The 27,247-nt window shown below is 33.5% G+C and overlaps 2 protein-coding genes across 5 annotated transcripts; both read left to right on the top strand.

The window, feature by feature from the left end:
- On the top strand, nt 1–27,247 carry LOC140443288 (uncharacterized). Of its 4 annotated transcripts, none has more exons than XM_072534446.1 (2): nt 1–412; nt 23,627–27,247. In XM_072534446.1, the coding sequence occupies exons 1-2, from the start codon at nt 169–171 to the stop codon at nt 24,574–24,576; spliced, it is 1,194 nt and encodes a 397-aa protein (XP_072390547.1). In that variant the 5' UTR covers nt 1–168; the 3' UTR covers nt 24,577–27,247. The 4 variants fall into 4 exon arrangements, with proteins under 4 accessions (XP_072390547.1, XP_072390550.1, XP_072390549.1 ...); XM_072534449.1 differs by lacking the exon at nt 23,627–27,247 and adding an exon at nt 12,192–13,701; XM_072534448.1 differs by lacking the exon at nt 23,627–27,247 and adding an exon at nt 8,596–9,962.
- Nucleotides 15,411–18,429, top strand: LOC140442597 (uncharacterized). Its single transcript, XM_072533608.1, has one exon. The coding sequence runs from the start codon at nt 15,439–15,441 to the stop codon at nt 16,168–16,170; it is 732 nt and encodes a 243-aa protein (XP_072389709.1). The 5' UTR covers nt 15,411–15,438; the 3' UTR covers nt 16,171–18,429.

The raw sequence follows: 27,247 nt of genomic DNA, 5'->3' as shown, positions 1-27,247 counted from the left end.
CACAACTGTCAATTATTTTCCAAACAAAAGTTGAAATGCCCACCAATCTCAAGACTTTTTAAATTCTATAAAGTTAACATTTTGCTTCCTCTGCTGCTTTTTTTTAAGTATAGTGTTTTTTACGATAATACTTTTTGAGTATTAAATTATTATTGAAATATAAAAGCAATGTTTAATCAAATAAAAGTAAAACAAGAAGTTTGTGAAGAGACATGTAAAGTAGAAATAGATAGTGGTGTGAATCATGCTCTTCTGCTGGATAATATTAAAATTGAAATTAAAGAGGAACCCAAAAGAGAAACTGTGCATGAAACATTTGATGATGCAGACAAGAAAATTCGCATAAAGACTGAAAAACGACAAGATGAACATGAACTTATGCCTTTGGAAGAAAGACAAACAAATGGAAAAGGTAAGTAAAACACAATTGGTACTAGGTACTAGTTAACCCAACTATTTTGTTAAAATTGTTTAGGTATTAGAATGAAAAAACTGTATGTCACATATTTTCTTTCTAAAAATGTACATATGCCTGTACATCTGATTTAAATGTATTATGTCAAGCTATATAATATCTTTTAACTTTTGCCTGTACTAGTTCAATGGGGTTATTTGGCAGTATAAGGGAGAACAGTGCTCTACATTAATATTATCTGTTTTTGCAAGTTAATACACTAAATAACATACTTTAAGCTTATTTAATTTTAAAATTTGTAGCAATTCAATTTTTACAGGTTTTTCTGGAAAACTAATGTTTATGTGTGTTATCCACTTAATAATATCCTGTTTCCATTATCCATTAATACAACTAAATCTTTTGGTAACAGTTTTATCATCTGCTGAAAATATTCTTCAAAAACATTACTGTTCATATCTTCATGGTTGTCTCCTGTTTTTTAGATTGAAATATTAAAGATCCACCTTCCACAAACCTGTTACCACTTCTAATATTTGTTATTATTAGCTGTTGATGTGATCTCTTACAGGAAGGAACTGTTAATATTATAGATAATCCTTCAAAAATAGCATGTTGTGAAGGTTTAATGTTTGTGTCCAGCCACAATCTATCCACTATGTATTTACCCCTCATTCACCTAAGTTTACTCCAAATAAAGTTTACTTTCAGCATGTCATTTAAAAATAGGTCTGTAGTATCTCTGTCTCCAAAAAACAATTTCCTCAGTATCAATAAGAGTTGCTTTTCTATCCTGTTTTGCCCACTTGAACTTCAGTTTTGTTAGAGTTTCCCATAGCCTGTCCATTTTAGGGAGATCCTGCATCCAAACCTTTGTCGAGTGTAGGTATCTTTTAATAAAATTCGTGAGATTTTCTTCTTATTCCACTTTTAATTTGTTCAGTAAATTTAACTTTTGTTTTACTTCCTTTATTGTCATTTGAAGGTTTAACAACTCGACTTTTTAATTCACTTCGAATTTTATGAGCCTTGATTTGCTTACACCTGTCATATTAGTTTTCGTTTCAACAGTGTATTCATCAGAAACTGAAGGGTGTTCCATTGTCCAGAAATTATATAATCTCTCTATACAGCCCTTGTTGTCCAATTTTGGACATAGGCCTCCTCTTCTTTCTTCCACGTCTCTCTATTGTAGGCACTTTGTATCCACTTCGGGCCTGCATGTTTCTTCAAGTCCACTGACCATCTCATTTGTGGCCTTCCTCTTTTTCGTTTGTAACTATATGGTCTCCAGTGTATATGAAAGAAATCATATAAACATTGCTTATAATAATTATTTTCTTATTAATTGATAATGCACACTTTGAACCACACTGCATTTTTTATATATAACCACAACTGAATAGTTACTTCTTATTATAATATAAAACTAATAAAAATTCCCAAGAATTTTTTGTACTAACTGGAAGTGCCTGTATACCTACCTCATAACCCACCACATTGATTTCATTATTGTTTTTACCAATTAACTATTATAGCAATACTTTTCGGTATGGGAAGTGGGGGGTTAAATGAGATATAAGAACTCCAGGTGCAAGTATGTTCATATTTTGAAAGGACACTCATGTGTTTTGAAGGACACAACAGTGAGCTTTGGAACATGGGTCTATAGATCTAGGATGGTGTATATTTAGATAAAAAATTGGGAATTGAAACTTACCAATGGAAATGACAGAAGTTGGTACTAAAAGAAAAAGGAAAAATAAAGGGTGCCACCAAGTCCTTTTTCAAGGGACAAGGAAAACTGGACACTTGACATATGGGAAGATTGGTTTAAGAAAGATCGTATAAGAATAACAAATATGCTAAACCTCTCTAATAAACCAAACGTGCATATAGGGTAAAGGAAGGAGAGATGGACCACATTTTAGAAAACTGAAGCCTGTTTTTTATTAAATAAACATCAGAATCTAAAAAAATTGTATAACATAACTTAACATTGGTATTTGTTTTGGTATTAGTAAAAACTAGAAATAATTATTCTTAAACTTAAAAAATATATAATGCACTGGCATGTCATAGGTCCATCTCTCCTCCACTGAGGAGGCGAGATAAGCCACTAGGAGTAGGAGAGATGGACCAAGCTAAACCTTTTTGTTAAAACTTGTTACAGAGATTAGCGAAGCCAGTACAAGTTTCATGTAACCAGCATTTACAAAAAATACATTGTAGCCAATCATCTATTTTACACATTTGGCGATAGTCCTTCTTGCACACAACACACTTATTTTCAAAATCACTCATGTTTTCATCACCATTAGTGTCGTTTAGAGTAACATCTTCAAATAGTGACAATTCGATTGGCATTCTTTTACTTTTTTGTTTTTTATAGGTTTTGAGATTTTTTTAATCAGTGCATACTTCTTCATTTTATTTTGTTTTTTATAGGTTTTGAGATTTTTTTAATCAGTGCATACTTCTTTATTTTAATAAAGTCTTTAGCAGTAATCTCTCCAGTTTTTTTTTATGAACTCTCTTTAGTGCTGTTGACAATACAGGCTGGGGTGTTACCTCATCAAAAGTCTTTCTGGGAGCTATATCTTCATCAGTAATTGATGACTTCTTTGGACTACCGTGCAAGGTTATTTTACCGTTAATTCCAGAGGGACCTGGTTGAGAAAATTCTGATCTAACTGAAAAATTTGTTATTGTTCTGAAGCTATTTTCTTGTAGCATTTTAAATTAATTACTATTTAAATGGGAATAAGTCACAATTAAAGGTTAAAATACGTTTATTGACGTTTCAATTCCCACTTCGGAAATCGTTCTCAAAATACAAACATTAGTAATAAAATAATAAACTAATGTTTGTATTTTGAGAACGATTTCCGAAGTGGAAATTGAAACGTCAATAAACGTATTTTAACCTTTAATTGTGGCTTATTCCCATTTAAATAGTGAAAAATTTGTTGTTTCTGTTTTTGATGGGGTGTGCGTCAAAAGTGCATATTCTGTGATCATTAACGGATTAAATTGATAAATTCCGGTAGATTTAGATGTAGAAGCTGCATTTTGGACAGTTGCTGAGTTTCCCCATGCTCGACCCAAGAGTGCATCAAACTAAAGGCGTTTTAGAACCCTGTTTGTGTTATTTCGTATTATAAAATGGCATTAAGCATAAAAGTTGCTTTAAGGCACTTAAAAAAGCATGATCTAGAGGCTGTAGGTAATGTGTTGTGTGGGATGGTAAACAAAAGAAAATTATTTCGTTTTGGTCTGCAAATTTAAGTAGATCCAGGTTGGTCATATGGGATGTGTGGCCATCTAATATTAATAAGGTTTTATCTGGATGCTTTCTGAGCAAAAAGTGTGTTTGTAACAATTCTAAGAAAATGTCACTGTTAACTTATGCTGATTTTTCCGACATCCTAACCTTGAAACCTAGTGGCATACCATAAGGCCACTAGTCTTTTTTATTTTTCCCCTTAAACATGCAATATGGGGGCAAGAAAATCCTTTCTGCACTACAGCGACCTATTACATCGATCGTTTCACCTTTTTCCACAGGGCTTATGCTAGGAACACATTTTCAACCTTTTTCGGCTAGAACTTGACAGGCTCAAGTATTCAGTTGTAATCCGGTTTCGTCAGTATTAAATATGTGTCCGAGTTTATCATAAAAATTATATTCGGTCATAATTCTCTCGAGATCAGAAAAGTAGTTATCAACTGTTTCTTTGTACATTCCTAAAGGTCGTGCAATTGGGATGTTCTCAGTTTTTCTAATTGAAATTTCAGGTCTTCGTTTCAAAAAGAGTTCTATCCATTTTTTACCAGTTTTACCTAAAAGTAGACAATAAGTAACTCTTAGGATCAGATTTATTAATTTAAAAATTTACCTTCTTCTACATTAAATTTATTTGGAATCCCCAATTGCTGAGCTAAATTAAAGGCCATAATTCTTACTTCAGTTCTGGTTGGTGTAAAGCCTACTTCGTAAACTAAACGTTTATTTATTTAACAGATTTATAGAAACTGACTACATTAGCGCCAAATAAAAAAATTTTTAACGAAAACTGCATCCTTGTATCGCTCTATTGTAAACTTACTGTAAAGAGGAAGCGTTGTTCAGAAAGTTTTATAGTGATTTACATACTTTATTGTCAGTACTGTAAATTCATTATTAGTCAAAGCATCTAGTTGAGTTATTAAACGTATTCGATTTCAGCAATATGTTTTTATAGTACTACCTAATACAGTAATCGCGATTGTGTTGTTTAGTTAACGATGACTGTGACTACCTGTTATTGTACATAAAGGAACGGTGATCAAGGTCACCGTTCTCCAAAAATCACGGTCACTGATCACGGCGAGATTTAACAATCACCAAGATCAGCATCACTAGTATAAACGCACCATCAGAGGACCCTGGGAATTGTTGTAATAAATATTGATTATGCAATGTTTAATGAAAGATAATTGCTTATAATTAAACAATTTTATTTTGGTTTTTATTTTAGGCTTTCCACAAGAGAAAAACACATCGGAAATTATGGAAACAATACCTGTACAATCATATAAAAAACAACGTACTGAAGAAGAACCAATAAAATGTAAACTTTCCTTTCAGAAATTAACTCGTAAAAGTTCTTTACCTGAACATACGAAAGTTCACACTGGAGGAAAACCTTACAAGTGCGAAATTTGTTTGAATGAGTTTTCCCACGCATCTTCTTTGAAAGTTCATATGAGATCACACACTGGAGAAAAACCGCACAAGTGCGACATTTGTTTCAAGCGATTTTCTCGGACACGTTCTTTAAAACATCATATGATGTTGCACACTGGCGAAAAACCTTATAAGTGCGAAGTTTGTTACAAACAGTTACGTGCAGCACATCATTTGAAGCAACATATGAGAACGCATACTGGAGAAAAACCTTATAAGTGTGAAATTTGTTTTGGGCAGTTTTCTCAGGCAGGTTCTTTAAAACATCATATGAAATTGCATACTGGAGAAAAACCTTATAAGTGTGAAATTTGTTTTGGGCAGTTTTCTCAGGCAGGTTCTTTGAAACATCATATGAAATTGACTGGAGAAACATGTTTCAAATGTGAAATTTGTTATAAACAGTTTAGTGTAGCACGTAATTTGAAACAACATATGAGATCGCATACTAGAGAAAAACCTTACAAGTGCGAAATTTGTTTTAATCAGTTTTCTTACGCATGTTCTTTAAAAGTTCATATGAGATCGCACACTGGAGAAAAACCGTACAATTGCGAAATTTGTTTCGAGCGGTTTTCTCGGACAAGTTATTTGAAACATCATATGATATCGCATACTGGAGAAAAACCATAATATAAGTGCGAAATTTGTTTTAAGCAGTTCTCTCGCAAAGATTCTTTAAATTTGCACATGAAAATTCATACTGGCGAGAAATGTAACGAATGCGAAATTTGTTATAAACAGTTTGATGTAGCACATCATTTGAAAGAACATATAAGAACGCATACTGGAGAAAAACCTTATAAGTGTGAAATTTGTTTTGGGCGGTTTACTCAGGCAGGTTCTTTGAAACATATGAGATTGCATAAGACTGGAAAAACATCTTTCAAATGTCAAATTATGAATAGTTTGGTGTAGCACATAATTTTTTGAAACAACATTTGACAACGCACACTGGAGAAAAACTTTATAAGTGTGAAATTTGTTATAAGCAGTTTGCTATAAATAAAACAATAAAATAAGCAGTTAGATAGTCATATTTATTAAACGTATACATACCTATATTGTATTAAGAGTATAAAATGTTTTAAAACATCATTTTTTAAAATATGATAGGATGGTTGGATGCTACATTTTCTTCCTAATTTCTTTTTGCGCTTCTTTGTACAGTGCCAATAAGCCTTCTAAGCCATTTTTGAATTTCAATCGCCTTTCCATAGAAGGATCCCCGTCAAAAACCATATCCTGAAGTTTAATAATACTATAATAACTTAATAATGCTATTAACCATAGATAATATTGTATTTATGTTGCTTAACGTGAGAGAGGTGACTGCCGTCTCGGCTGTTACTTCTTGGGAATTATCGTCTTCATCGTTTTCTTTAATATTTTCCAGTATTTCGAGGAGCTCCTTTTCTGTAAGTTCACTGTCATTGGCGGCTAGAACTTCTTCAACATTACCTGATTGCCTATTTTCAAAACCTTCCCCATGTATTTTGTGCATCACTTGTAGAATATCATCGACTTCCTCTGTTTTATGGGACACTTCTGAGGTTACAATAACAACTTCTGGCCATAGATTTTTCCAACATCCGTTTATAGTTCATGTGTTAAATTGTCTCCAACAATCGGTAACGGTCAATTAAGGATCTAATTCCATACCATTGAAAATACGGCGGAATGTACGCCTTAGGTAATACCGTTTAAATGCAGCTATTATTCTCTGATCCAAAGGCTGTAAAAGCGAAATGGTGTTGGGAGGTAAAAAGTCAATTCTCACATGTGAATCTATTAAGTTGAGGGATTCTGGATGTCCAGGAGCATTGTCGATAAGAAGAAGTGCTTTAAACGGTAGTGATTTTGATTTTAAATATTGCTTAACGCTAGGCACAAAACAGTTAGTAAACCAGTCCGTAAACAATGTTGCCGTAACCCACGCTTTTCTATTTGCACTCCAAAATACCGGTAGTTTATTTTTATGTTTAAGAGGCCGTGGATTTAGAGACTTATAAATCAACATTGATTTTAACATGATCACCTGAAGCGTTACAACAAAATAAAACAGTTAACCTACCTTTGCTGCTTTAAAGCCTGGTGCAGATTACTCATTTTCCGATATGAAGGTACAAGCAGGCATTCTTTTCCAAAAAAGGGCTGTTTCTTCGGCGTTAAAAACTTGTTCCGGCTCATACCCCTCCCTTTCTATGAGTTCTTTAAGTTTAGGTGGATACTGGTTGGCTGCGTCTTGGTCCGCTGAAGCTGATTCTCACTGTAAAGAAACTCTTTAAATGTTTCGAACCATCCTTTTCTCGTTTGGAAACTAGAAGATTCGTTGTCAACCTTTAGATTTTCGTAAAGACAAAGAGCCTTTTCTTGTATTATTCGTGTGCTAACTGGCACTCTGTTTTTTGTTTGACCTTCGATCCAAACGGCCAGTGCTTTTTCCATTTTTTCCAAGATTTGAGATCGCGAAAAATAAGTTACTTTGTTGCTTGAACTAGTGCCATGCAAAACACTGGAATGAATGGTTGTCTCATTTTTTTTAATAGTCCTTACAGTAGACTCATTCACTTTAAACTTCTTTGCGGCACTTACAAATGATTCTCCTGCAGCTAAACAGTCTAACAACTGATTTTTTTTATTTAAACTCATTACACATCTTTTCCTTTTAACAAAATCTTTACTGTTCCTTTCAGACGAAGACATTTTTTCAGTATCAAAACTATGTAATGTTCGACGTTAAAACGAGAACTGTAGAAGTACAAAATATGTAATTGCATATCTGTGAAATAGTATTATCATATCAACAAAAATAAAGACTCTGAGATCAGCGTCTACATTCGCCGGTATTTTAAACTTTCCGAACTGTAAACTAATTGCCGTAGTATTACTACTAAAAACAAGCGCCAGTGGCGTATCACGAGTAATTTAACTCGACTGGTAAAATGATCAAAAATATATAAAAATAATAACATATTCTCATTAAAGATTCAACAGATATCGCAACCGCGGATAAGTGAAACCACGGTTGATGAGTCCGCGGATAACGAGGGATTACTGTAGTGATTTACATGGATTACTTTATTGTCAGTAAAGTAAATTCATTATTAGTCAAAGCATCTAGTTGAGTTAGTTAAACGTATTCCATATCAGCAATATATTTTTATAGTATCACCTAATACAGAGTAATCGCGATTGTGTTGTTTAGTTTACGATCACTGTGACTACCTGTTACTGTACATAGAAGAACGGTGATCAAGGTCACCGCTATCCAAAAATCACGGTCACTGGTCACGAAAAGATTTAACAATCACCACGTTCACCATCACTAGTATAAACGAATAGTCAGAGGACCCTGGGAATTGTTGTAATAAATATTGATTATGCAATGTTGAATGAAAGATAATTGCTTAGATATAATTAAAAAATTTTATTTTGGTTTTTATTTTAGGCTTTCCACAAGAGGAGAACACATCGGAAATTATGAAAACAATATCTGTACATTCATATAAAAAACAACGTACTAAAGAAGAAACAATAAAATGTAAACTTTCCTTTCAGAAATTAACTCGTAAAAGTTCTTTACCTGAACATACGAAAGTTCACACTGGAGGAAAACCCTACAAGTGCGAAATTTGTTTGAATGAGTTTTCCCACGCATCTTCTTTGAAAGTTCATATGAGATCACACACTGGAGAAAAACCGCACAAGTGCGACATTTGTTTCAAGCGATTTTCCCGGCCACGTTCTTTAAAACATCATATGATGTTGCACACTGGCGAAAAACCTTATAAGTGCGAAGTTTGTTACAAACAGTTACGTGCAGCACATCATTTGAAGCAACATATGAGAACGCATACTGGAGAAAAACCTTATAAGTGTGAAATTTGTTTTGGGCAGTTTTCTCAGGCAGGTTCTTTGAAACATCATATGAAATTGCATAAGACTGGAGAAACATCTTTCAAATGTGAAATTTGTTATAAACAGTTTAGTGTAGCACGTAATTTGAAACAACATATGAGATCGCATACTAGAGAAAAACCTTACAAGTGCGAAATTTGTTGTAATCAGTTTTCTTACGCATGTTCTTTAAAAGTTCATATGAGATCGCACACTGGAGAAAAACCGTACAATTGCGAAATTTGTTTCGAGCGGTTTTCTCGGACAAGTTATTTGAAACATCATATGATATCGCATACTAGAGAAAAACCATAATATAAGTGCGAAATTTGTTTTAAGCAGTTCTCTCACAAAGATTCTTTAAATTTGCACGTGAAAATTCATACTGGCGAGAAATCTAACGAATGCGAAATTTGTTATAAACAGTTTGATGTAGCACATCATTTGAAAGAACATATAAGAACGCATACTGGAGAAAAACCTTATAAGTGTGAAATTTGTTTTGGGCGGTTTACTCAGGCAGGTTCTTTGAAACATCATATGAGATTGCATAAGACTGGAAAAACATCTTTCAAATGTCAAATTATGAACAGTTTGGTGTAGCACATAATTTTTTGAAACAACATATGCGATCGCACACTGGAGAAAAACTTTATAAGTGCGAAATTTGTTTAAACCGTTTGATGTAGCACGTCATTTGAAACAACATATAAGAAAGCATATTGGAGAAAAATCTTACGCGTGAAGTTTGTTTTGGGTAGATCGCACACTGGAGAAACACCCTTTTACTCGTAAAAGTTATTTAACCGAACATACGTTAACTATATAAGTGTGAAATTTGTTATAAGCAGTTTGCTATAAATAAAACAATAAAATAAGCAGTTAGATAGTCATATTTATTAAACGTATACATACCTATATTATATACCCATATTATATACCATACCATACCCTGTATTAAGAGTATAAAATGTTTTAAAACATCATTTTTTAAAATATGATAGGATGGTTGGATGCTACATTTTCTTCCTAATTTCTTTTTGCGCTTCTTTGTACAGTGCCAATAAGCCTTCTAAGCCATTTTTGAATTTCAATCGCCTTTCCGTAGAAGGATCCACGTCAAAAACCATATCCTGAAGTTTAATAATACTATAATAACTTAATAATACTATTAACCATAGATAATATTGTATTTATGTTGCTTAACGTGAGAGAGGTGACTGCCGTCTCGGCTGTTACTTCTTGGGAATTATCGTCTTCATCGTTTTCTTTAATATTTTCCAGTATTCCGAGGAGCTCCTGTTCTGTAAGTTCACTGTCATTGGCGGCTAGAACTTCTTCAACATTACCTGATTGCCTATTTTCAAAACCTTCCCCATGTATTTTGTGCATCACTTGTAGAATATCATCGACTTCCTCTGTTTTATGGGACACTTCTGAGGTTACAATAATAGCTTCTGGCCATCGATTTTTCCAACATCCGTTTATAGTTCATGTGTTAAATTGTCTCCAACAATCGGTAACGGTCAATTAAGGATCTAATTCCATACAATTGAAAATACGGCGGAATGTACGCCTTAGGTAATACCGTTTAAATGCAGCTATTATTCCCTGATCCAAAGGCTGTAAAAGCGAAGTGGTGTTGCGAGGTAAAAAGTCAATTCTCACATGTGAATCTATTAAGTTGAGGGATTCTGGATGTCCAGGAGCATTGTCGATAAGAAGAAGTGCTTTAAACGGTAGTGATTTTGATTTTAAATATTGCTTAACGCTAATCACAAAACAGTTAGTAAACCAATCCATAAACAATGTTGCCGTAACCCACGCTTTTCTATTTGCACTCCAAAATACCGGCAGTTTATTGGCCCATACCCCTCCTTTTCTATGAGTTCTTTAAGTTTAGCTGGATACTGGTTGGCCGCGTTTTGATCCGCTGAACCTGATTCTCCCACAATTTTGACGTTATGTAAAGAAACTCTTTTTTTTTAATCTTTCGAACCTTCCTTTACTCACTTGGAAACTAGAAGATTCGTTGTCAGCCTTTAGATTTTCGTAAAGACGAAGACCTTTTTCTTGTATTATTCGTGTGCTAATTGGCACTCTGTTTTTTGTTTGACTTTCGATCCAAACGGCCAGTGCTTTTTCCATTTTTTCCAATATTTGAGATCGCGAAAAATAAGTTACTTTGTTGCTTGAACTAGTGCCATGCAAAACACTGGAACGAATGGTTGTCTCACTCTTTTTAATAGACATTACAGTAGACTCATTCACTTTAAACTTATTTGCGGCACTTACAAATGATTCTCCTGCAGCTAAACAGTCTAACAACTGAATTTTTTTATTTAAACTCATTACACATCTTTTCCTTTTAACAAAATCTTTACTGTTCCTTTCAGACGAAGACATTTTTTCAGTATCAAAACTATGTAATCTTCGACGTTAAAACGAGAACTGTAGAAGTACAAAATATGTAATTGCATATCTGTGAAATAGTATTATCATATCAACAAAAATAAAGACGCTGAGATCAGCGTCTACATTCGCCGGTATTTTAAACTTTCCGAACTGTAAACTAATTGCCGTAGTATTACTACTAAAAACAAGTGCCAGTGGCGTATCACGAGTAATTTAACTCGACTGGTAAAATGATCAAAAATATATAAAAATAATAACATATTCTCATTAAAGATTCAACAGATATCGCAACCGCGGATAAGTGAAACCACGGTTGATGAGTCCGCGGATAACGAGGGATTACTGTAGTGATTTACATGGATTACTTTATTGTCAGTACTGTAAATTCATTATTAGTCAAAGCATCTAGTTGAGTTAGTTAAACGTATTCCATATCAGCAATATATTTTTATAGTATCACCTAATACAGAGTAATCGCGATTGTGTTGTTTAGTTTACGATCACTGTGACTACCTGTTACTGTACATAAAAGAACGGTGATCAAGGTCACCGCTATCCAAAAATCACGGTCACTGGTCACGAAAAGATTTAACAATCACCACGTTCACCATCACTAGTATAAACGAATAGTCAGAGGACCCTGGGAATTGTTGAAATAAATATTGATTATGCAATGTTTAATGAAAGATAATTGCTCATAATTAAAAAATTTTATTTTGGTTTTTATTTTAGGCTTTCCACAAGAGGAGAACACATCGGCAATTATGAAAACAATACCTGTACAATCATATAAAAAACAACGTACTGAAGAAGAAACAATAAAATGTAAATTTTCCTTTCAGAAATTAACTCGTAAAAGTTCTTTACCTGAACATACGAAAGTTCACACTGGAGGAAAACCTTACAAGTGCGAAATTTGTTTGAATGAGTTTTCCCACGCATCTTCTTTGAAAGTTCATATGAGATCACACACTGGAGAAAAACCGCATAAGTGCGACATTTGTTTCAAGCGATTTTCTCGGCCACGTTATTTAAAACAACATATGATGTTGCACACTGGCGAAAAACCTTATAAGTGCGAAATTTGTTACAAACAGTTTCGTGCAGCACACCATTTGAAGCAACATATGAGAACGCATACTGGAGAAAAACCTTACAAGTGTGAAATTTGTTATGGGCAGTTTTCTCGGGCAGATTCTTTGAGACATCATATGAAATTGCATAAGACTGGAGAAAAATCTTCCAAATGTGAAATTTGTTATAAAAAGTTTGGTGTATCACGTAATTTGAAACAACATTACAGGTGCGAAAAACCTTACATGTGCGAAATTTGTTTCAATCGGTTTTCTTACGCATGTTCTTTAAAAGTTCATATGAGATCGCACACTGGAGAAAAACCGTACAATTGCGAAATTTGTTTCGAGCGGTTTTCTCGGACAAGTTATTTGAAACATCATATGATATCGCATACTGGAGAAAAACCATAATATAAGTGCGAAATTTGTTTTAAGCAGTTCTCTCACAAAGATTCTTTAAATTTGCACGTGAAAATTCATACTGGCGAGAAATCTAAGAGTGCGAAATTTGTTATAAACCGTTTGGTGTAGCACCTCATTTGAAAGAACATATAAGAACGCATACTGGAGAAAAACCTTATAAGTGTGAAATTTGTTTTGGGCGGTTTACTCAGGCAGGTTCTTTGAAACATCATATGAGATTACATAAGACTGGAAAAACATCTTTCAAATGTGAAATTATGAACAGTTTGGTGTAGCACATAATTTTTTTAAACAACATATGCGATCGCACACTGGAGAAAAACTTTATAAGTGCGAAATTTGTTATAAACAGTTTGATGTAGCACATCATTTGAAACAACATATAAGAAAGCATATTGGAGAAAAATCTTACGCGTGAAGTTTGTTTTGGGTAGATCGCACACTGGAGAAACACCCTTTTACTCGTAAAAGTTATTTAACTGAACATACGTTAACTATGTAAGTGTGAAATTTGTTATAAGCAGTTTCGTTTGGCATATCTTTATACAGTAATCCCTCTTCAACCGTGGGGGTTACGTTTCGAAGAGAAAGGTGCGGTTGGTGAAACCGTTGTTGGCGAGGGATCCACGATCCAAAAAAGAATATGTCAATCCCAATTTGGATATGTATCTTAATACATAGAAAGAAATATGATGAAATTATGTACATTATATATATAAATAAAACAATAAAATAAGCAGTTAGATTCATATTTATTAAACGTATACATACCTATATTGTATTAAGAGTATAAAATGTTTTAATACATCATTTTTTAAAATATGATAGGATGGTTGGATGCTACATTTTCTTCCTAATTTCTTTTTGCGCTTCTTTGTACAGTGCCAATAAGCCTTCTAAGCCATTTTTGAATTTCAATGGCCTTTCCATAGAAGGATCCACGTCAAAAACCATATCCTGAAGTTTAATAATACTATAATAACTTAATAATGCTATTAACCATAGATAATATTGTATTTATGTTGCTTAACGTGAGAGAGGTGACTGCCGTCTCGGCTGTTACTTCTTGGGAATTATCGTCTTCATCGTTTTCTTTAATATTTTCCAGTATTTCGAGGAGCTCCTTTTCTGTAAGTTCACTGTCATTGGCGGCTAGAACAGTTTATTGGCTCATACCCCTCCTTTTCTATGAGTTCTTTAAGTTTAGCTGGATACTGGTTGGCCGCGTTTTGATCCGCTGAAGCTGATTCTCCCACGATTTTGACGTTATGTAAAGAAACTCTTTTTTTAAATCTTTCGAACCTTCCTTTACTCGCTTGGAAACTAGAAGATTCGTTGTCAGCCTTTAGATTTTCGTAAAGACGAAGAGCCTTTTCTTGTATTATTCGTGTGCTAACTGGCACTCTGTTTTTTGTTTGACCTTCGATCCAAACGGCCAGGGCTCTTTCCATTTTTTCCAAGATTTGAGATCGCGAAAAATAAGTTACTTTGTTGCTTGAACTAGTGCCATGCAAAACACTGGAATGAATGGTTGTCTCACTCTTTTTAATAGTCCTTACAGTAGACTCATTCACTTTAAACTTCTTTGCGGCACTTACAAATGATTCTCCTGCAGCTAAACAGTCTAACAACTGAATTTTTTTATTTAAACTCATTACACATCTTTTTCTTTTAACAAAATCTTTACTGTTCCTTTCAGACGAAGACATTTTTTCAGTATCAAAACTATGTAATGTTCGACGTTAAAACGAGAACTGTAGAAGTACAAAATATGTAATTGCATATCTGTGAAATAGTATTAATATCAACAAAAATAAAGACTCTGAGATCAGCGTCTACATTCGCCGGTATTTTAAACTTTCCGAACTGTAAACTAATTGCCGTAGTATTACTACTAAAAACAAGCGCCAGTGGCGTATCACGAGTAATTTAACTCGACTGGTAAAATGATCAAAAATATATAAAAATAATAACATATTCTCATTAAAGATTCAACAGATATCGCAACCGCGGATAAGTGAAACCACGGTTGATGAGTCCGCGGATAACGAGGGATTACTGTAGTGATTTACATGGATTACTTTATTGTCAGTACTGTAAATTCATTATTAGTCAAAGCATCTAGTTGAGTTAGTTAAACGTATTCCATATCAGCAATATATTTTTATAGTATCACCTAATACAGAGTAATCGCTATTGTGTTGTTCAGTTTACGATGACTGTGACTACCTGTTACTGTACATAGAAGAACGGTGATCAAGGTCACCGCTATCCAAAAATCACGGTCACTGATCACGAAAAGATTTAAAAATCACCACGTTCACCATCAATAGTATAAACGAATAGTCAGAGGACCCTGGGAATTGTTGAAATAAATATTGATTATGCAATGTTTAATGAAAGATAATTGCTCATAATTAAAAAATTTTATTTTGGTTTTTATTTTAGGCTTTCCACAAGAGGAGAACACATCGGCAATTATGAAAACAATACCTGTACAATCATATAAAAAACAACGTACTGAAGAAGAAACAATAAAATGTAAACTTTCCTTTCAGAAATTAACTCGTAAAAGTTCTTTACCTGAACATACGAAAGTTCACACTGGAGGAAAACCTTACAAGTGCGAAATTTGTTTGAATGAGTTTTCCCACGCATCTTCTTTGAAAGTTCATATGAGATCACACACTGGAGAAAAACCGCATAAGTGCGACATTTGTTTCAAGCGATTTTCTCGGACACGTTCTTTAAAACATCATATGATGTTGCACACTGGCGAAAAACCTTATAAGTGCGAAGTTTGTTACAAACAGTTACGTGCAGCACATCATTTGAAGCAACATATGAGAACGCATACTGGAGAAAAACCTTATAAGTGTGAAATTTGTTTTGTGCAGTTTTCTCAGGCAGGTTCTTTGAAACATCATATGAAATTGCATAAGACTGGAGAAACATCTTTCAAATGTGAAATTTGTTATAAACAGTTTAGTGTAGCACGTAATTTGAAACAACATATGAGATCGCATACTAGAGAAAAACCTTACAAGTGCGAAATTTGTTTTAATCAGTTTTCTTATGCATGTTCTTTAAAAGTTCATATGAGATCGCACACTGGAGAAAAACCGTACAATTGCGAAATTTGTTTCGAGCGGTTTTCTCGGACAAGTTATTTGAAACATCATATGATATCGCATACTAGAGAAAAACCATAATATAAGTGCGAAATTTGTTTTAAGCAGTTCTCTCGCAAAGATTCTTTAAATTTGCACATGAAAATTCATACTGGAGAGAAATCTAAGAGTGCGAAATTTGTTATAAACAGTTTGATGTAGCACATAATTTGAAAGAACATATAAGAACGCATACTGGAGAAAAACCTTATAAGTGTGAAATTTGTTTTGGGCGGTTTACTCAGGCAGGTTCTTTGAAACATCATATGAGATTGCATAAGACTGAAAAAACATCTTTCAAATGTGAAATTATGAACAGTTTGGTGTAGCACATAATTTGAAACAACATATATGCGATCGCACACTGCAGAAAAATCCTATAAGTGCGAAATTTGTTTTAAACAATTTCCTCAAAAAAATCTTTGAATAAACATAAAAAAGTTTATGGTGGAAAAAACTTTTTGTTATAAACAGTTTGATGTAGCACATCATTTGAAACAACATATAAGAAAGCATATTGGAGAAAAATCTTACGCGTGTAGTTTGTTTTCAGTAGTTTTCTTTGAAATATCATATTGATTGCACACTCTAGAAAAAGTTTAGAAATGCGTAATTTGGTTTAATCAGTTATTTCACAAAGATTTTTTAAATGTATACATGAAAATCCACACTAGAGATAAACCTTTCAAGTTCGATATTTGTTTTAAGCAGTTTTCTCAAGGAGGTTTTATGGAAGTTTTTATGAGATCGCACACTGGAGAAACACCCTTTTACTCGTAAAAGTTCTTTAACTGAACATACGAAACTTTGTATTGGAGAAACACTATATAAGTGTGAAATTTGTTATAAGCAGTTTTGTTTGGCATATCATTATAAACATATAAGAACGCATAATTATTTTAAGATCTTTAGCGATTTAAGTTCTTTCAATAGACGTACGAAATTACTCATTGAAGTGTGAAATTTGTTTAGAAGTTTCTCATTAAATGGAACTTAACTGCATATGCAAATTCTTTTTTTTTTCTCTCTCTCTCTCCCTTTCTCTCCGAAATCATTACAGCCCAAATCGAGCCTTGGTTTCCTCCAAACTGTACCTCCAATCTTGCCGGTCCTGCGGCGATCTCCAATTCTCATGTCTAGTAAATTTTGCGCGACCGCTGTAGTCCTCCAATTCAACTCTGCTTCTGTTTCCCTAGCTCCTGCATGTGTTAGCTTTTTGTCTTTTGAATATGTATTTCTAGTCCGGTCTGTTGTCCCTATTTTTAATTGTGAATATATTTCTGTCACTTCTTCCGTTTTGCAACACGTAATGCTGATGTCATCGGCATAGGCGGCAATCCGTATTAGTTTATTTGTTAGGAAATTAGCTCACCTCAAATTGTTTCACCTCACATTTGTTTCATTGTGCTTAGCTGGTCAGTTGTAGATCTTCCTTGTCGAAAAAATATCAGTTTGAAGAGGAAACAATATTTCAAAATACATTTATAGAAGCTCACTACTTGTAGAAGGATCATATAATTGACGATGCCATTTTGAAAGTCGCAGACAATTATAAGATGAAAGAAAAAAGTCATCGAGGCTCTTTGAAGTATGTTGCTGGTTTTGTTGCATACAAATTCAAGCATAGATATAGTTTAGCAAATCCTACATAAACCTATGAGACACATATGTAACCAGACTGACTACAGACAGTCTCTAGAGGTTCTCTTTTGTACCCAAACGAAGAGTTGTGGGAAGCTGCACTAAAAATGGAATTATTGTTTTGTACAATCCATGGAAGCTTTATATAAAAAAAAACTAAAATCTTTCAACAACTGAAACAGAGTACTTTAGCTCAGCTTGAGAATACGAAGATACTATTTAAGGTACTCATATGTCTCAGTAGAACGCGCATATATAAGATTAAGAGAAATGGGCAGAAAGATTAGTTTCAGTATCTATGAAAGAAAACTCAACAAAAAAAGTTTGTTAATTTTAAGAAATAAATTTTAATAATGTATAAAATATTCAATAAATGTTTATTATGAATTAGTTTCGGCCGGATTCATTACTGGAACATTATAAATTAAGATAATGTTAGAAAATGCAAGCCAAAATTCAAAGATATTTTATAACTCATTCATTTAAAACAATTTTAAACGTTCATTTCAGAAAGTGTTTTAGTATATAAACATTATACATACTTTGTTTAAAATACACGATTTTGGAAATATTCCAGTAATGAATCCGACCATCGAAATATGTATAAGATAGAATTCATTTCCATGCTTATTAATTAAAAAGAAATATACACACTTTATGTAGCGAAACGTCGAAAAAAGTTGTTTTATTTTTCAATAATCAGAAAACCTATACCCAAGAAAAAATGAAAACATTGTAAACTACACATAATATAAAGTGTCAAATCAAATATTCATACTTATATATAAATATTTTTATATAAAATTCTCTAAACGGATCATGTAATCAATGATTAAACACAAAATCTCCAGACAGACCCATCAGCTAATCAACAGTAAGTAAAATATTCCGAAAATTTGGAGAAACTGGGCACGTTAAACATATTCCAAACGCTGGGCGTTCTAAAATTGAAGACAATGTGAAAATTGATATTTTATTAAATGTACATGACAATCCTCACAGTAGTTCAATACAAATGGGTGAATATGCTGGAGTTTCCCAACGATCGGTATTACGTATTTAAAAAAAAAAAAAAAAAGAAAAATACCTTCCCTACAAAATTCAACTACATCAGGAATTAAACGACGAAGATCCCGATCGCCGGCTTCAATTTTCTGAAATTATGCAGGATTTATGCACATTTCACCAATCAAATCCTTTATTCCGATGAAGCCACATTTTTTATACATGGTACCGTGAATCGTTAAAATTGCGGATATTGGATTCAAGAAAACCCACATTGGATGACTGAGTCACACACGCAATATCCTCAGAAAGTAAATATATGGGCAGGGATCATTAATGAAAAAATCATTTGCCCTTTTTTCTTTGAAGAAAATCTAACAGGAGAACGTTATTTAACTTTTTTGAGGAATCAACTTATACCTGTCCTTGTTAACATGTATCCAAATGCCAATAATCCAAATTAACCTAGTGAAAAGATCTGGTTTCAACAAGATGGAGCCCCTTCGCATTACGCACGTGAAGTACGTCAATTTACAAATCATTGCTTTCCCAGGAGGTGGATCGGAAGACGAGGCTTTATAGAGTGGCCAGCAAGGTCGCAAGATTTAACACCTCTAGACTTTTTCCTGTGGGGTTACATAAAATCAAAAGTTTATGTCAATAGACCCCAAAACTTACAGGACTTGAAAGATAGAATTAGGCATGAAATGAGTCTAATTACTCCAGAAGTCATCCGCAATGTACTTGATGAATGTGTCCGTAGATTCGCATATTGTCAAGAAACCGATGGATGGCATTTCGAACATTTAATTTAAAATATTATGCATAATTTGGTTACTTTAAAGTACATTATTAATTAAATCATTAGTTGTAATTTAGTTGAATTTAAATTAAAAACAATTGTTTTTGTACCCTTAAAAAAATAATTTAGTTAAAAATGTAATGTCGTTAAATAGAGAATTAAATTCTCGTTTAAATGAGGTGTCGCATTATACCGATTTCTATTTAAAAAATTTAACGATTACGTCACTACACCTACACTACAAAATCGACCTGTTTCGGGATTTCCCTCAAAACTCGACGGTTCTCGAAATAATGATAATATTCCATATTTAGCGCCGTTCACTGTATATATTCTATGTTTGTTCCAGCCCTCCAAAGAGACTTCAGGCATACTACAGGTGTCAAGTTTTAGGAGTCATCGACCAATAATAGTTCATCAGCTACAACCTAGACATGTTTTGAACTGCCCATAGTGGTCTCAAGAACACATATAGCTCGCTTTTGGAAGTTTATGCTTTTTTTAGACGAGACCAGAATTTCTTTAAATAGTGATAGCTGGTCTTACCGGTTTTGATATATGAGACTTTGGGACCGAACTTATCACTGCACGTGTTATATTTTTAATTTTTAAATGTTTCTGGAGACCGTGAAGTGAACAGTTGTTTGCTATTGCTATGCGTCTTTTTATTTCGTTGCTTGTCGTGTTTGTTGCGTTTACTAGCAATCCACGATATGTGAATTCTTTGACTTACTCAAAGGTTTGGTTGTTAATTTGAATTCTCTGTTGGATATTTCGGGAGTTTTTAGAAACCAACATATATTTGGTTTTTTCCTCGTTTACCACAAGTCCTAATTCACTTGTCGCGTCTGCAAGCCTTTTAAAACACTGCACCATGTATCTCATACTTCTGCCCACTATAACTATATCGTCAGCGAATGCGAGAATTTGCTTCGATCTATTAAAAATAGTTCCATTCATTCTAATATTTAATTGTTTGATTGCCTTTTCAAAGGCAATATTAAAGAGAAGACACGCCAGCGAGTCCTCCTGTCTTAGACCATTATTAATGTCAAAGAACGTAGAGTTTTCTCGTTCAATTCTAACGCATGAGCTTACGTTTTGTATTGTTAGTTTGATTAACTTAACTAACTTAGGTGGTATCCCAAAGTCTATCATTGCATTATATAATGCAATTCTTTTCACACTGTCATAGGCTGCTTTGAAGTCGACGAAGGGATGGTGTGTATCTATGTTATATTCTAGTGACTTTTCTAGAATATACCTATGTGTTTGAATTTGACTAACCAGCAGCAAATCCGTATTGATGTTGACCAACAATATCCTTTGTAAAATGTTAAAATATTTCAAACAATACATTTCCGAAGATTTTATACGCAGATGCTAACAGAGTAATGCTTCTATAGTTCTTACACTCCAGTTGGTCACCCTTTTTATGCAACGGACATATTATTCCCTTTAGCCACTCTTCTGGTACCAATTCCTTCTACCATATAAGTACTATTAGTTTATGGATTGCTGCAAAAAGTTTATCAATACCTTTTTTTATACATTTCCGAACAGATTTCATCGATTCCTGAGGCTGTATTGCCTGTGAGTTTTAGGATGACATTTGACACTTCTTCTCTTGTTAGGTCTTCCTTCACTGTGTAGTCGGCATTGTAGATTTTGTGATTGTCTATGTTGTAACCTCCTTCAATATCGTTTATATTTAGATGTTCGCTAAAATGGTGTGCCCATCTGTTAAGAACTGAGTTATCATGTAGAATTTCACCGTTAGTTTCTTTACAAATTTTTAATCGTGGTTTAAATTCTCGACGTCTATTATTTAAGGATTTGTAGTATTTCCTCGTTTCATTTTTATCGAATAAACTTTGTATCTCATTGAGAGTGTTCTGTTCGTATTCTCACTTCTTAGGTCGATGGATCAGCGGCGGCCCGTGGCTTAAAAAAGTAGTGAAGATGAGGAAAGCTTGCCGAAGCCAAAAGGAGTTTTGGTACCTACTTCGCACCCAAATCTCATAAAAAATTCGTTAAAAAAAATTTTTAGAGTTTATGGCCCTAATAACGTGAAAACAGTTTTTCTTGTTCAGTTCTGCTTGCCTGGGGTATTTTAGTTCTGAACCTCGACATTTCATTGAGGGTTTTTTGGCAATTAAAACACCACGCCTGGGGTTGGTGAGTTTCGATTCAGCCGCCCACTCTAAGTCAGATGCTGATTGCAGCCGACCACTCTGGATCAGACGCAGATGTTTAAAATACTGGTTGGTCGACAATGTAAAAGAACATCCCTTTTATCTTCATTTTTCCAATGCCTAAATGGAGTCTCTAATATATTACACACCAAGTCATTAATTTAGCCACCATTTAATATAGTCTTCTGCAGGTCATCATGCAGGGTAGAGTCGATGGCAAAAAGGGAATAGGTAGAAAGAGGAAATTATGGCTGCGAAATATTTGAGACTGAACAAACATGACTGTAGACGATTTATTACAAGTTGCAAAAGACAGAGAAATTTTTAGAAATGTGGTCGCCAACCTCCGTTAATGGAGACGGTATAGGAAGAAGAAAAAGAAGTCATTAATTGGATTCATGTCTCTCTAAAATTATTTTTGTCCAAACGAAATCCACGAGAACACTTTATATCCGAAATCCGAAATAAACCACAGAGAAATGTATTAATAAAGTGCACTAAACAAATAAAATTAATATTGTGACTAAACTAAACTAATAAATACTATACTATACACTATACTATATAAAAACATCTATATAATGGACTAAATTTCAAAATATTGTCACTTAGAGAAATTTTCGAAAAATAGGAATACCAAATACACATCCAACAGTGGGTGAAGACGAATAATATATTTTTAAGCGGAACTGCACGTACCAGTTTTCTCAGCTATGACTAAGGATAGGCTGACGTCACGTTGCCATGGCAACCGTGAACGCTGATGCAGATGGATTTTGCATTTCAAAAATTATATTCACCTCTTCCTGAATCCTATTATACACGGCTAGTGACACAGGTCAGGACTTGACCGTCAAGTACGTACCGCTAATAAAGCTAGTTGTATTTTTTAATTTTTAGATTAATTAAAAGAGAATAAATAATTGATTTCAGAATTTAGATATAATAATGTTGTTTTCATTTTTTATTTATTTGTCTCAATTTAATTATATTTTTTTGGTGAACCTCACCTTCACCTACTTCACCTGGCCGGCCGCCGCTGCGATGGATACGTTTTTCCTCTTTTCTAAGACGTCTATACTCTTCTTTTTTCTATGTGTACAACCTGCGTCGATGGTTTTTTGAAATGCTGCGTTCTTTCTATTTGTGACCATTTCGCACTCATGATCAAACCAATGTTTTTTTTTGTGACTTGGTTTTGCAAAATATTTTAACCGATTTCTGTAACACAATATCTCGTATATTTGCCCATAGTTGGTTAATGTCTTCTTCTTCTTCTAAGTTTTCTGTCTTTATTTGATCTTCTATTTACTGTCTGTATACATTTGGAATGTCGGTAACGCCCTACAAAATAGTGCTAATGAAGTGCATTGGTTGAGAGTCCATTTTATATTTTATACTACAAACGACAATATTCGACAGTAAAATGACGCCACCGTTATACTGAATTTACAACAGTCTCAATAATATGAACGTAAATAGAGATGGGCGCAACTGTTACCATATGGTAACGCTAGCCGTTCATGGGTTAAAATTGAATATAAATGCATATATGTAAGTTCACCCTGGAGAAATATATTAGTGCTGTACAATTCACTTTTTTTCCATCTTAGACTTCAACCCAAAAGGTTTGAAAGAAACAATTGGAAATTTACGCTGAAAATGAGATGTTGATCGTTAATAAGTATTTAAAAAATGTTGATATTATTTAGCGTATTTTTTTAACAAATTTAACCATTAATTTTATCTTACTTTCGAATAGGTAAAAGAATCCTGAGGAATGTTGACATAAATAAAGATTATGCAATGTTTAATGAGAGATAATTGCAAATTTATATTTTGGTTTTTGTTTCAGGCTTTCCACAAGAGGCGAACACATCGGAAATTATGAAAACAATACCTGTAAATTCATATAAAAAACAACGTATAAGTCGACCTACCGACGAGTTAATTTGTACTAAGCAGTTTGCTAGAAAAAAAAGTTTAAATGAACACATGAAAATTCACATTGAAGAGAAACCTTATAAGTGTAAAATTTGTTTTAAACAGTTTTCTCAGGTAGGTTCTTTGAAACAACACATAGGATCACATACTGGAGTAAAACGTTGTATGTGTGAAATTTGTTTAAAACTGTTTCGTCGAGCACTTGATTTGAAACAACATATAAGAACGCACACTGAAGAAACCTCTTACAAGTGTCAAATGTGCTTTAAGCAGTTTTGTCAAAAAGATTCTTTGAAACAACATATAAGATCGCACACTGGAGAAAAACGTTACAGGTGCGAAATTTGTTGGAACTGCTTTGATCGAGTGTCTCATTTGAAACGACACATACGAACGCACTATGAAGAAAAACCGTACAAGTGTCACATATGTTTTAAACAGTTTTCTCTGGCTTGTTCTGTTAAACAACATATAAGGTCACACACTGGAGAAAAACCTTATAAATGCGAAATTTGTTTTAAGCACTTCGATCGAGCATCTTATTTGAAACAACATATAAGAACGCACCATGAAGAAAAACCGTACAAGTGTCAAATATGTTTTAAACAGTTTTCTCTGGCTTGTTCTGTTAAACAACATATAAGGTCGCATACTGGAGAAAAACGTTACAAGTGTGAAATTTGTTTTAAGCACTTTAATCGAGCATATCATTTGAAACAACATATAAGAACACACACTGAAGGAAAACCTTACAAGTGTCAAATGTGTTCTAAGCAGTTTTCTCAAGCAGGTACTCTAGAACAACATATTAGATTCCACATGGAAGAAACAATCGTGAAGACTGAAGTGACAATTGACTGAAATTTTTCCTTAAATAGAATTCAACACCATACATGCAAGTTCAATCATACTATATATTTTAAATCAAGTGATTTGAAAGAAATATTGGGGGATGCACACTGGAAATAAAGATGTTGAGATGATGTTATTGATGTTCATAAAAAAATTGAAATTATATAGAATAGTTATTTATTTACCAGAAATATTCAACTAATTGAAGACAATGATTGGTCCGAGATGAATAATTTTTCATCGCAACAATATAATGTTTGTTTAGGCCAGTCACAAGTACTTGGAATTGATGAATCATTCAGCATTTAATACCAATTTTCGTTATTAGGTAAAAAGCGCTTCGAGTGATATTTCAATTCAAATTTACGATTTTTATTGGGAATAAACTACAATTTTACTTTAAAAATTTTTTAATAAATTTATAATTTATTTTAATTTAAAAAAAAAAGTTTTTTTGACGTTTCACATTTAATAATTAATGTTTTGTATTTTGAGAACGATTTCCGAAGTGAAAATCGAACGTCAAACATTAATGTTTTGTATTTCACCAGGAAAATTAAATTACTCTCGTTAGCTTTATACTATGAATCACAAAAACTTTTATTTAAAAAAAATAATTTATAAAAGGTATATGTATTCTAAAAAAGACCCCTTCGGGCTATATCATAGAACGTTTTCGGACTAATACGTTCATCATCAGTGCATTTTTACAAGGTATACACGAGTGAGCAACTAAATCTATTTATACAAGGATTTTTATAGCTGTTGCCGCCTTCCTTCTTTCAGCCAACGTCTCCAGTCCTTTCTGTTCTGGCATTTCCATGACCTCGTCCACTTCATCCCTCCATGATTTTCGGGGTCTACCTCTTTTCCTCCTTCCTATTGGGCTCCAATCCGAAATCTTTGCTATCCACCTTGTATGATCTGTTCTTCTCACATGTCCATACAAAATTAAACGTTTTTCTTCGATGTAGCTGAGTATGTCGTGTTCTACTGCCATTCTTCGTTTTATCTCCTCATTTCTGATGCGATCCATTTTTGTCACTCTGCAGCTTCTTCTCATGAACTCCATTTCAGTTGCTGTGATTTTTTACCTGTTTCGTTTATTTATTACCCAATTCTCTGCTCCATAGGTCATTATACTGCATACCAAGGTGTTATAAATTCTCTTCTTTGTATTTCTGGTAATCTGTCTATCCCACAGTACCCCGTTCATGTGTTTAATACATGTTCTTGTCTGTGCTAATCTGCTGGTTATCTCTTGCTCGGTGGTTCCATTTTTTGAGAGTATGAATCCTAAATATTTGAATTTGTCAGTGCCGTTAATTTCCCTATTATCGTCCATTTCCAAGTTTCTCACTGGTTTTTGCTCTGTTGTTAAATATTCGGTCTTTTCTAGATTTATTTCCAGTCCATTTTTGGTGTATTCCTTTTCTAATTTTCGGAGCATATAGCACAGATCTTCTTCATCTTGAGCCGTTACCACTTGGTCATCTGCAAAGTTTAATGTGTACAAGAAGTTGTCCCGGATTGGTATTCCCATCCTTTCACATTTCCTTTTCCATGGTTTTAATATTTGTTCGAGGAATATCTTGAACAGTGTCGGAGATGTAGAGCATCCCTGCAATAAGCCTTTTGTGGTCTTAAATTCGTTGGAGTATTTATTGCCGGTTTTAACTCTTACCTTGTTGTTGTTGTAAAGGTTTTTTACGGCTTCTATTAACCTCTGAGTTATTCCGATTTCCTTCATCGTGTTCCATAGTTGTTTTCTGGGGACCGTGTCATATGCCTTTTTAAATCTATGAATGCCATGTGTACTGTTCTATTTTTTGCCATTTTTTTTTTCAATTAATTGTTGGAGTGTATAAATGTGGTCTATGCAAGATCTTCCTGCCCTGAACCCCGCCTGATTTTCTCCGATTTTATTTGAGATAGATTTTTCCAGTTTTTCTTTCAGTATTTTTCCATATATCCTGCCCATACATGTTATCACACTGATGCCTCTGTAGTTCCCGCATTTTTTCTTATCTCCCTTTTTATGTATCGAGGTTATATATGCTTTGGACCATTCTTCTGGTATTTCGTTCAGGTTTATAGCCTTACTGAACATATATATATATATATATATATATATATATATATATATATATATATATATATATATATATATATATAAGCGGGGATCCTACAGCTTCTGCCGTTTCCCGCATTTCGATCGCCATCTTTTTTTATCTCTCCAGGTGTCTTCATCAATGGCTCTGTCTTTCATGGTTTCCATAACACTTTGTATCCAAGACTTGGCTGGTCTTTTCATGTATAATTCTGTGTAGTTTGTCCGTTGGACATATGTGAGTAAAAACCCTTTAAATGATATTAAATGTGTTATTATTACATATTTGTTGATAAATTCAAATTATGTTGAAGTTTTCAGATTTATTACATGCTTGATACCTAGGACCCATAGATGTCTCAGGGTCAGCAACTCCTGGGAGTCCTGCATTGCCATGCAGTAAATATGTTCAAAACTTCAACATCATTTGAATTAATCAACAAATCTTGTCAATAATTGTCAAATAAACTTATTTTAAATATTAATTTTTTGTATTTTGAGAACGATTTCCGAAGTGGAAATAGAAACGTCAAATAAACTTATTTTAAACTAAAATTGTGGCTTATTTTC

The sequence above is a fragment of the Diabrotica undecimpunctata genome, chromosome 6 (genome assembly GCF_040954645.1).
Source record: "Diabrotica undecimpunctata isolate CICGRU chromosome 6, icDiaUnde3, whole genome shotgun sequence".
NCBI classification, from domain to species: domain Eukaryota; kingdom Metazoa; phylum Arthropoda; class Insecta; order Coleoptera; family Chrysomelidae; genus Diabrotica; species Diabrotica undecimpunctata.
The sequence above is the reverse complement of the archived record's forward strand: the minus strand, read 5'-3'. Positions and strand labels throughout refer to the sequence as shown.